General features: G+C 41.1%; 1 protein-coding gene across 3 annotated transcripts in view; it reads right to left on the reverse strand.

The window, feature by feature from the left end:
• PTPRB (protein tyrosine phosphatase receptor type B) overlaps window positions 1-12,293 on the reverse strand; it is a 124,576-nt gene that overhangs the window by 39,010 nt on the left and 73,273 nt on the right. For all 3 annotated transcript variants that reach the window (XM_081060120.1, XM_081060119.1, XM_081060118.1), the window contains 5 exons: window positions 8,942-9,205; window positions 7,093-7,356; window positions 6,074-6,355; window positions 1,332-1,610; window positions 642-791 (listed from right to left, as the gene is read on the reverse strand). In XM_081060120.1, the coding sequence (XP_080916246.1) occupies window positions 642-791; window positions 1,332-1,610; window positions 6,074-6,355; window positions 7,093-7,356; window positions 8,942-9,205 (1,239 nt within the window). The remainder of the gene's footprint in view (window positions 1-641; window positions 792-1,331; window positions 1,611-6,073; window positions 6,356-7,092; window positions 7,357-8,941; window positions 9,206-12,293) is intronic.

The following is a 12,293-nucleotide window of genomic DNA, read 5'->3' on the forward strand; positions in this document are numbered from 1 at the left end:
CTCTAAAGATCATACTCAGTGTTTGAATGGAATACTGTTATAACTATTACCGAGTATTTGCCTGGTCCATAGGAATTAGATACTAAATAATTAGTAGACTAGAGAATAAAATGTACTATTGAAAATTCAGTGGAAAAAGGAGGAATGCTTTTCATGATCATTTTTTTCCCTCTTTAAAACTTTTGAATATTTTTGTGAATTGGTGGGTGGTTTGGGAGTATGTGATTGGTTGAGGTATTTGAGACAGGGAAAGGGGAAGACAATTGAAGCACATTGCTGCTTAATGCTAGACCGAAAGAGCAGTGAAGAAGACTGAATGAGTCTATCTGTGCAATGCACTTCCAACAGTGCCTGGCACATAGTATGGGCTCAATAAATGATGGTGGTTGTTATTATTGTTATGGTTGCTATTATTATTATTCACCCATTTAATCATTAAACCTAGCAGATTATAGTCTTTAGTGCTGAAAGAGCTTTTAAACAGTTTTTTGTTACATCTCCCTGCATCTATCAGAGGTAGAGTGAATGATATAAAAATTAAGTTTTCTACTCTTAAAAACATGTCACAGAAGGGGCCCCCTCAGTGACCTTTGAGAAAGCAATCGTGTGTCTTATAGGTGAGTGAATTCATGATCACTTACCATCAGCCTCTCTCACTACCACTGTGAAGTACTTCACAGCTCCATTGGTGTCGCTGAACCAGCTGCAGTTGAAAGTAAAGTTGATGGAAGATTTGCTAATTAGCACATCCTTTTTATTCACGCGAATATGTGGAGGTGGAGGAGGAGGGCCTGGAAGAAGGGAGGGGAAGGAACCATGAAGGGTCACAACGCTGCTTTTACATATAAACGATCAGCAAAATGAAGATCTCTATTCACCTACATCAGTGTGTGTGTGTGTGTGTGTGTGTGTGTGTGTGTGTGTGTAAAGCTTATAATCAAGAACAACCGCCTCTTCTCCTGAAGGGAAACAGGCAGAGGAAGTGATCTGCCAGTGGCACATTAAACATAATGAAAGAGGCAGCTCCTCAGCAGGATTTCCTGAAGTTGTAGCATCAAATTGCTTCAAAGCTCTATTACAGCTCTAACTATATCAGGCAAAGTGATGTATTCAAGTAATAATTCGTTTAGGTACTTTAAGGTCATTTAACTTGTTTGCTGCCAGGAGACTTTGCATAGATAAATGTTTCCGTCTCCCAGAGCCATTCAGGTCCTCTTCTCTTAGTGACTACACGACATGCCATTTGGAAGTGAACGGTAGACAAGTAAATAGCCATGAGGGATAGGGTAGAGAAAGGCGCATAATTGGTGCACACCTCCAGGGTCACTTACGGTCTATCATTGTGATAGTGCTATCTTCAACCACCTCGCTGGTCACGCCAGCCGACTGCACCTTGATGGAGACCAAGTACCTCTTATGGGGCACTAGCATCATAATATTGAGCAGAGATTTTTCTTTCTCCAGCTTTTTGGAAAACTCAACTTCTTGAGTGTCCATTTTCCGGCATTCGATGTTGTACCCGTCAAAATCAGAATCAGGAGGGATCCAAGAACAAGCAATGGCCGTGGAGTTCTGAGGCCGGCAATGCAGGTTTTGTATCTTGTCTGGTTCTAAAGGAGAGAGAGGAAGGAACACTTTTCACAAGTCTGTGAGGCTTTTTGTTTTGTTTTGTTTTTTGGTTTTTTTTTTTAGCTCCTTTGGGTTCAACTAGCTTGGAGATCTAAATAAATAATTCCCAAATTCTATTTGGATTGTTTTCTGGGGGAAAAAATTCCCATAGTTCTCCAAGGGAATTTCTGCATGCCAGACCTCACTTTGAGAAACATTAAAAGTCAAAATGCTGTCCCTTTAGAAAATCACCAGGTGCCGCCAATGTGATTGGAAATACAAATGCACATGTGGGCACTGAAATTCAGTGGCAGAAGTCACCTAGAGCTCAAAAGTGCAGCTTCGCCTGCCTGAGTTTAAATTCTGTTTACCATCTATGCATTCTTGGACAAGTTACTTAACATATCTGTGCCCCATCTGTAAAGTGGGAAAATGAAGATAACCAAAAATCATATGGTTATTGTGATGATTCAATGAGTTGAAACAGGCACAGCCACCCAAAACTGTGGCTAATATAGGCATAGTAACTGCTCAATAAATGCTAGCTCTTATAATGAGAAAATTAAGAAATGGAATTGCTGACTTGTTACCTCTAGGCTCTGGCTTCCGTCCCCCTCTTCCATTTTTGGCCTCCCCCTCCCTGCTCACATACTATGGCACTGAAAACGCTTGTGGTTCCCCATGTACACCCCGCTGTTCCATGCCTCTATGCTTCTGGTCATTCCGTTTCTCCTGCTTGACAGTGTCTGACCCAGCTGCATGTCCACCATCTCTAATTATGTATGCATTTATGAAGCTAAATTGTATGACTTAGATAAGTAATTTGTGAATTTTAATTTTAGCAGCCGAGCTATTTAAAAAAGGAAAGTTCTCAGTTCCCCAATATGTAAAATCAGAGGGGTTCTTGGTAATGTGTTTTAAGTGTGCATTGGGATCAGGAGTGCTATGCCGGGTGACCTCCCTAAGATGTCCCTTGCTTTGTTCCCTTTCCCGAGGAATTTCCAAGGAGCCTTGAGGCTCTGCAATAGAACTTAAAAACCTAGGTCTAGCCCACCTTATTTCATTCCAGGAGTCAAAGACTTCATAAATATTAAAATTTAAAAGCCTGCCCACTGTTTTATTGACCACAGCACAAAATATAATAATTCTCAGATGGCAATAATTAATGATATCAATCCATCACAAAGCCTCACAAAAATATCGTATAATGTGGAGAGGGATTTAAAAAATAAGGTAAAAGACAGTTATTCTTGACCTTAAGAACACCAAACAGGAAAAACCCATTCCATTTCGTTGTTGGGTTTTCATGGTCCCTGTTACAAATTTTATTCTTCCTTCTTTTCTCCGTCTCCTCCACTACCCTAAATTAGAATTGTATGTTCATTCATAAACCTTGTAGCTAGGACTGCCTACAGAATTTTCAGGACCCAGTGCCAAGTGGAACATGATGTCTCTTGTTCAAAATATTATTAAGAATTTTAAGATGGTGATAGCAGAAAGTTAAACTAAGTGTGAGGCCCCTTTAAACGCGGGGCCCTGTGTGTCTGCATAGTTGGTGGCTCCAGCTCTGCTTGTAGCATAGATAATCCTTCCGGCTCATGAAGGACCCACTACATAGGTGATCTTATGGGAACTATGTGTAGAGCTCATTGTCCCTCTCAGAGCAGTGCCTATTGCTCTGATTTGGAACACAACTCACCTTCCCCTGACCCATGCTTTGTCATGGGAGTCCCTGTCCTCAACAACCATGACTTTGAAACACTCAGCCTCTGTGTGCCACTGAATGAATTCCTGTTTCACATGAAGGTTTCCAAATGTCAGCGAAGTCACGACAGGTGAGACAATGATGATTTAGAGAAATAATCAATCCTAAGGTTTTTCAGGATAGAAGAATTGGCGTCTGAGGCAAACAATAATTGTGTCTTTTCAAACATTAACTGCTTGTGAAGTTTTTGAACTCCATTCAAACCAAATCGCCTTCTCTTTCAGACTTGAAGAAAGTCTTTGAAAACATCCTGTCTAATCCATAATTCTGATAATTCTCACAAAGAATAATATGGAAACTTGCTTCAACCTCTTCTCTCAGTTCCTTCTCTCATCTCCTTTTCACCTCTAAATCACACTTGTCTTCCAAGACTCAGGTCGTGTCCTCATTCACTAATGAGTCCATACAACACACTTTTCTAGGCACGATGAATAGTCAAGAGGTGAATATGACATTAGCTCCCACCTCTAAGAAGGGAGAGGAGTCCAAAATAACCATAATACAAGATAGAAAGGAGAAGGTACCAGAAGAAATGGGGAAAAAAGATACTGTGTGGCAGGACAGACAACTTTCTACTGCTGGTGGGCAGGAGTTAGCAAAGACTTTGGCAGAGACGACACCCCACCAAGATATGGGGGACAGGCATTTTAGGCAGAGAAAAACATGAACCCAGGGACTAAGGGCGGAGCTGGGAGGAGCTGGAGCGTGGGTAACCTAGAACTGCAAGTCATTCATCATGACTGGAGTGTATTTGTGAGTAATTGGGTTCTGGAATGGTTTTACATGAGAATTATAAACTTCTATTTTGTTTAATCCTCATATTTTGGATTTTCTGTTACCCAAAGCCAAACTCAACCATAATGAATGCAATCCTCAGTTCCATCAGCCATTCTTCGTACAATTCAGCACCAAGTCCCTCTGAGTGCTGGCTGCTCTCCTCTTGGGCATTACCATTTGGAGAACGCCTCTCTTAAATTCTAGCATCCAGGACTGAATACAACACTTCAGATGTGATCTGACTAGCCCAGCCTCTACTGAGCTCTTCATATGTCTGTTGGCCATCTGTATGTCCTCTTTAGAAGAATGTCTCTTCACGTTCTCTGTCCATTTTTTAATTGTTTTTTTGTGTGTGTTGAATTGCACGATACCTGACATCAAATCATACGACTAGGCTATAGTAATCAAAACAGCATGGTACTAGCATAAAAACAAACACATAGATCAATGGAACAGAATGGAGAACTCAGAAATAAATCCATACCTACATGGTCATTTAATCTACGACCATGGAAGCAAGAATTTACACTGGGGTAAAGACAGTCTATTTAATGAATGGTGTTGGGAAATCTGGACAGACACATGCAAAAAAATGAAGCTGGACCACCTCCTTATGCCATATACAAGAATAAATTCACAATGGATTAAAGATTTAAATGCAAGATCTGAACCCATAAACTCCTAGAAGAAAATATAGGAAGTAAATGTGCAGATATTACCCTTAGTAATACTTTTACTGATATATCCCCTCAGGCAAGGGAAGTAAGAGAAAAAAAATCTACTGAGCTCTTAAACCATATACCTGTGATTCAATTACACAGCCCACCACACGAAACTGAAAACCCACCTTGAGGTTGCTATAAACTAAAACTCTTAGTTCTTTGTTATGTATTTCTCTTGAACACAACTATTTGATCCCAGACTGCTTTTTAGATACAACATGGAGCAAGAGTTCTATTTGTTACAGCATTAGTATTTGTTGAATAAACAAAACAAGTACTTGCTTAAATTTCTAATTTTCAACTGCATATTTTGTCAACAAACACTAACTATCTGATCTGATCTTAGAAGCTACATTTACTAAGTATTATTGAAAAGTAAACATTTGGGTTGAGGATCCTATACTGCGAGTTTGTTTCTTTGAGGTTTGTTGTATTGATCCCAAAATGCCTTTGAGAAGAAACGAATATATATTTCATTGTGGAAATATTTTCATGTCTAGGACTTACAGCAATATAACTGATCTCTCTGCTTCTAGTTTGTCCCTTTCAACCTATTCTCTACACTGTACCTAGAGTGACTTTCTAAAGTGCAAATCTGATTATTTCTCAGCCAAAAATCCTTCAGTGGCTCCAATTGATAGAGGATAAAATTCAAAGTTGTTAGCATGGCTCACAGGACATTTTATGACCTGATTCTTCTAATCTGTACCTTTTATGGTGTAGCTAACTGAACTCCTTTCTGTTCCTTCCCCCTGCCTGGTGGTGGAATATTTTATTCTCTCAACCTAGAATATTGTCCACTTCTTTCCCCATCTCCATCTGGTGAATCTTACTCTTTCCTTAGATTTTGCTTTGTATGTTTCTTCTTCTAGAAAGCTGCCTTTCATTGGGTCAGATGCCCCTACCATGGGTTTCTATCATGCCAAATATTTCCTTCATCATACCCAAAATGTAATTGCTTTTAATGATAGTACCTCCCTCTCAATTGTAAGCTCCATGAAGGCAGAAATTATTTCTTTATTGTTCATTGTTGTTACTGTTGAACAAATAAACAAATCTCTACAGATTTGTGCCTGAATTCAAATATAACCAATCTCAAGTAAAAATGTGGATTTAGACCAAGCTCCATCAGAATCAGATATTGCAACACACCCTTCCTCCTCACTCCATCTGAAAACCAAGAGTAGCAAACGTATCATACTTGTCCTCACGGATCCAGAAATTGGTCTGCTGTAAGTTTTCCAGGAATCACCACTGACAGTCTTGACACTGAATTGATAGGACCTCCCTGGACGAAGGCCATACACAATGCGTCCTTCTGACTTCCTGTTGCTGTAGGGGTTGAAGACCGTGACTGCATCTCTGGGTAACCACTGCAGCTCAAAGTCATCGTAGTCTGTCCAATCTGGTGGCCCCTTCCAGGTGATGGCCAAGGATGTGTTCGCAACATCGGCAAATGACATAAGACTGGGGGGACTTGGGGCTGTACATAGGAGAAAGCAAAAAACCACGTCATCACGTCTATGCTATAACATATACAAGTGAGATACCTGAGTAACATCAGACATACTTTTAATGTACTTTGTAGGAAGAGATAATAGGATAATATAATAGGAGCTTCCATTTGTCGTGGTTACTATTTGTAAGGCACTGTCCTCAAGTGTTTTATGTACATTTTCTTTAATTTTTATAACCAGAACTTCCTTACCAGGATGCTGTGGAGCACGAGCGTGCCCTCAATGGGTTATATGCGTACAAAGGTATTGATTCCATCAGATTTGGGGATGGAAGGGCTACAATCCGCAGACTATGTCCAATTGCACAGCTGGTGTACAGATATGTTAACATTATCTGTGTGTGCCCAAGAAATTTAACATTATCTGTGTGTGCCCAAGAAATTTAGGAAGCACTACTCATAGCCACACAATGATGATGTATGTGATTATCCCCATTTTACAGATAAGAAAACTGAGCCTTAGCGATGCTCAAGGACCTGCCCAGCATCAATCAAGTAAGTGGCACCGCTGAGCTAAAGACCTAGATCCTATTAACTGAAGTCTGTTTCCTTTGTCCACTGTACCATTGTGCCATCCCAAGTTCAGGGGTAGCACCTGGCACACCATCATTGATTTTATTTCTTCTTATTAAAGCCATAATTAAAATGTGCCTTTGGAAGCTACTTCCTACCAATACTTGGCCACTGGCAACTGGGCCTCTTACCTGTTCTGCTCTCCCCTGTGACCTTGTTGCTAAGATCTCCACTGTGAGTTACCACACACAGTGTGTACTTCCTTCCAGGAACAAGGCCATGAAAACGCCACTCTGTCAGGTCCTTGTCTTTCCAGTTTTCCTTCTCTGTGCCATTGGGATTATAGAGAATCAGCTCATAAAAGTCGAAGTCCCCAGGGGCTGGGCTCCAGCCGAACCAGAGAGTGTCTGTCATGTTCCGATTGGATCCCTTGAGGTTACTCACAGAGGCTGGGACTTAAACAGAGAGAAAAACCTTTACTAAAAACAAAATAGAAACAAAGGCATTTTGGCCCATAGATGAAAATATAAGCTATGCTGGGCATATGGGTGAGTAGCTCCTATTGAAGAGTCAGATCTTGCTTATATTTCAGGTCACTTACGTTTAGGGGAGTGTCGTCTAGAGGTGTGGTACAAATTAAAATTAAAACACACACACACACACACACGTGGTGACTTCTGTATGCTTGTCACATGTGCTCTGATGAACGCATGAAATGAAATCTTCAGAATGATGAATTAAAGCTGGTCAAATAGTTTATACCGTAGCTTATAAAAAATCCTGAAAGTGTTTATAAAAAAGTTCCAGCCCCTTCCAGTCAGGCCCATCTCACTCGTGGCCACCATACCAGAACAGCCCTCTCTGGGTCTCTTTACCTCTGCTTCGCCCACTTTCAGGTTCTCAGATCTCTTGTGCTCTTTCTTATAAAAATCTTTATTAATAGTTCCTTCTACCATTGTATAAATGTGTTACACTGGCACCTATCCCCTGAGTACGTAAGCATCATCATTCTTTGGAGAGTGAAGACTGTTGTCCCTTGTTGGAGGAACTTTAGACATTAATGATAAGGGAAGATGTGCAGAGTGCAGACTGCCCTAGAAATGGTAACACCTAGGCAAGTTTATTCATGATTTAGGCTGATCTGCTGCTCTTTTCCATTCCTTTCGAAAGACAAACTGAGGACTACTATTGGGTGCCTAGAATGTTCAATTGGCTCCCCTCACCCTGAGGTCTTAGCTGAAATGCTTTCTCTGGCTAAAGTACGTTCTTGTACTGCCAAGTTGCTCTCTGTCACAATATACTGTTTATTTCCTTCATAGAATTTAAATCGTCTCCCTCCCTTTAAAATCTGCTGTCCTGGCCCCTCCCCCTTTCCACTACTGTAGAGCTTTACTATGTTAGGTGTGCAGTCTTTCTTGTTTACTGTCAGATTTTGGCCATGAGCCCAGTGCCTGGGACACCAGAGCACTTAAAAACTATTATCAATGAAATTAAAAAAAAAAATAGAAAAATGAGATAATGGGGTCTAATTCTGGAAGAGTAGATTCAGTTTCTTATTTGCAGCCGAGACAGATGTTTCTCTCTCTCTCATTTTCCTAGAGCTGTTGTATTCATTTCGTCCAGTGCTGTGGTTTTGATTCACAGCACTTTGCTTGTTGGTCCCCTTTGTAGTTGTCCTCTGGACCTGCTCTCTCTCTACTCTGGCTGTTTCTTTTAGAAAGATGAAGGGCACAGCTTGAATTGAGCCATGATGGGTTACAACCTGCTTGCAACTAGAAGAGCCAGATTCCTTTTTTTTGTTTGTTTTTTTAACCAAACCCTATGACATAAACAAGTGGAAGCAACAATGCAGAAGCCAGTGTAAAAACTATGCTGATATATGATCAAAGGCCTGATTTAGGGTCAGAAAGACTGAAAGTCACAAATTCATATATAGCTATAACCCACATAGAATAGGACACTAAGCACAAATCAAGGAAAAGCCAGTGACTTCTGAGACAGTTTCCCTGCTATTCATTACTGCTTGGGTTCAGCTCTTACCTGTTCTACCAAATATGAAAGACTCATTAGACAGCTCCCCACTGTGAGTTACAATGACCATTTTGTACATTCGGCCTTGTAGCAAATTCTGGAAAGAAAAGCTCTGGATTTGTGGATCAACTTGAGCTCTCTCCTGAAGAGTTCGATCTGGGTTGTAGAGAAAGATGTTGTACCAGTTGAGCTCTCCCTCTGAGGTGGTCCAGCTGAAGGAGAGGTGTCTGGTGGAGTTTTCTGTGATCCTCAGATTCGTGACAGCTGCTGGGACTGGAAAAGTCGAGGAGCAAGAGAGTGAGACTGAGTTTTGGCACATCCCTGAAACAGCCCAGGACTGACATAGAGATAGACTCACTCAAACATCACCTCAAAACACATGGTCCCTGTCTTTAAAAATTACTGACTTCATGGAGACCCCAAAGAAAAAACATCTGAATATTGTGAATTATTGATGCTGAAACAAAACTACAGGGAATAAAGAAAACCAGTCATGGGAAAGTATCTTCAAAGATACCTTTTGGGTATAGAATACATATTAACCTGACTGGTGTGATTAAATGTTTGCCTAATTCTAAGAGCTATCAGAGATCAAAAGATTATCTCTGAATGCCACCTAAGAGCTAAGAAATGGCCATCAGAGGGAAGAGCAGAGGGGAGGAGAGAGTGGGTGAGAAAGAAAGGGAAAAGCAGACAGAAAGGGGAAATTAGATTCAGGGATATGGGAAAGAGAAGCAAGAGGAAAAGCCAAAACCATTATTTAAAAAGAGTTTACATTATTTGCAATCGCTTTGTCCTTTAGTGCGACCTGTTGGCGAGGTGATCCACTGCTAACAGAAAGGACCTGCTTCGAAACTGTTGGCACAGATGCCGCCTGATCCCACAGACATCTTAAGATGCCAGTGAAAACAGAGCAGGACATTTGTCTCCGTCTCTCCTGGGTTTTCTTCCCTTACTTGTTTCCAAATACTTTCTCAGGTCTTTTGCTTTCTTTCTCTCCTTATGTCAGGCCCTTAAAAATTGGTATTTTTCACGGTTCCATCCTTTGTTCCCTTCATACCCTCTAATACTAGGTAAGCAATCCATCTCATTCACTCTATGAATGACTATGGTCTGAGTGTTTGTGTTCTTTCCCAATCCCCCCCAAATTCATATGTTACCTAACCCCCAAAGTGATGGCGTTAGGAGATAGAGTCATTGGGAGGTGATTAGGTCATGAGGGTGTAGCCCTCATGAGTGGGATTCGTGCCCTAAAAAGAGGCCCGTGAGAGCTCTCTCCTCCTCCCACGATGTGAAGACACAGTGAGAAGGTGCCATCTATGAACCCGAAAGCAGGTTCTCACCAGATACCAAATCAAATGTACTGGGGCCTCGATCTCAGACTTTCAGCCTCAGCACTGTAAGAAATAAATGTTTGTTGTTTAAGCCACCCAGATTATGGTAGTTTTGCTATGGCACCCTGAACAAACTAAGGTATGGATTTAACTTGAATTTTTGTCCAAATCTTTATCTTCAGCTCACTTTTCTGATCTTGGGCCTATATTTTCAATTACCTATGATCACCTCTCTCTGAAAGTCATTCAGACATCTCAAACTCAGTCCAGAACTGAACTCTATATATCATTTCTCCTTGAAACTGCCTCTTCCTGCTTCCCTTATCTCAATGAATGGCATATCTTGGACCAGACACCCCAGGTAGAAACTCTAGAATCTTCTGTTTCCCCTTCTCTACTCCTCTCGGCTACCCAGGGTCATCTTATCTAATGCAGAAATATTTCTTGACTATATTTACTGTACGTCATCAGGTCTCCTGGGGTAGCTCAGCTGTTGACCTTTATCATTTCTACAACTGCAATTGGCTCATACCCCAATTACCTTTCTGACCACATTCCCCACTGTTCTCACTCTGCTCCAGCTGTGCTACGTCCTTTTCCTCCCAGAGGTTGTCACATTCCCATCTCAGGATCTTCGGCTTGCCATTCGCTCTGATTGGGGATTCTCTTCCCCAAATATCTGCATGATCTTCTTTCTCATTTCTTTCAGATTTTTGTTGAAATGTCACCTTCTCAACAACACCTTTGAGGACTGTACTATCTAAAATTGCAAGCCTCCAACACTTGTGATCTCCCTTGCCGGCTTAATTTTCTCTTTGCTATTTATTACCGTCTAACCTACTATATTTTTTACTTACTTATTTTGTGTATTGGCTTTCTCGCCACTAGAATATATGCTTCATGACAATGATGGTTTGTTTTATTCACTTCTGTGTATCCAGCATTTAGAATAGTTCCTCACACATATTAGGTGCTCAATAACGAATGAATTAATGAACAGGTTTCCTGACCTCTGGTCTCTTCTCCATTCAATCTATCCCCCATTGTCATCTGATTTATCTTGTTTAAGGTATGCATGTTTATACAAAATATTCACTCTCTGGCTGAAACACTTTTATTGCTTCCTCACTGCTTACAAGAAGAAAAATAAACTCCTGGGGAAGGCCCACCAGGCACTCTCTAATCTGGCCCCAACCTGCCTTTCCAACCTCACTCTCCATCATGCAACACACACTTCAGCCACCCATGAAATCTCACCGTTCCTTCTCGCACCCCTCTGCTTGGCACAGGGTGTCTGTCTACCTTCTCTCCATGTGGAGAATTGTCTCATCCTTCATGACAGTACTGAAATGTCACTTTTATGAAGACTTCCCAATTCCACCCAACCTCCATGCTCCCCTTGATATTGGACATTCTTCTCTTAGATAAAACACTTATCACAATATATTGTCATTATTTGTTCATGTGACTTTCTCCCTCACTAGTCAGCGCTTCCAGAATAAGAAGCACGCCTAATTCATCTTCATGTCCCTATCCCCACAACCCCCCTTGCAGACCCAAGTACTTAATAAATAAGTAATTAGACCAGTGATGTTGGCCCCCAGAGGTGTCCCTGTTGTAATCCCCAGAACTTATGAATTTACTACTTTATGTGGCAAAAAGGACTGTACATGTGATTAAGTTAAGGATCGTGAGATGGGGAGCTTATCCTGGATTGTTCCAGTGGTAATCAACGTAATCACAAAGGTCAAAAGACAGAAGAGGGAGGCAGAAGAGCAAAGGAGATATGGTGACAAGCACAGAGGTTGGAGTGATCCATTGCTGGAAAGGAGCCATGAGCCAAGGAATGTGAGTGGCCTCTAGAAGCTGATAAGGCAAGGAATGGATTCTCCCACTAAAGTGTCTACAAGAAACACAGCCCTGCTGATACGTAACAACTTCATTTTAGCCCCGTAAGACCCATTCTCAGATTCTGACCTCCAAAACTGTAAGATAATAAATTTGTGTTGTTTTAAGCAGCTACATTT

This window comes from Rhinolophus hipposideros, assembly GCF_964194185.1.
Source record: "Rhinolophus hipposideros genome assembly, chromosome: 9".
In the NCBI taxonomy this organism is placed as follows: domain Eukaryota; kingdom Metazoa; phylum Chordata; class Mammalia; order Chiroptera; family Rhinolophidae; genus Rhinolophus; species Rhinolophus hipposideros.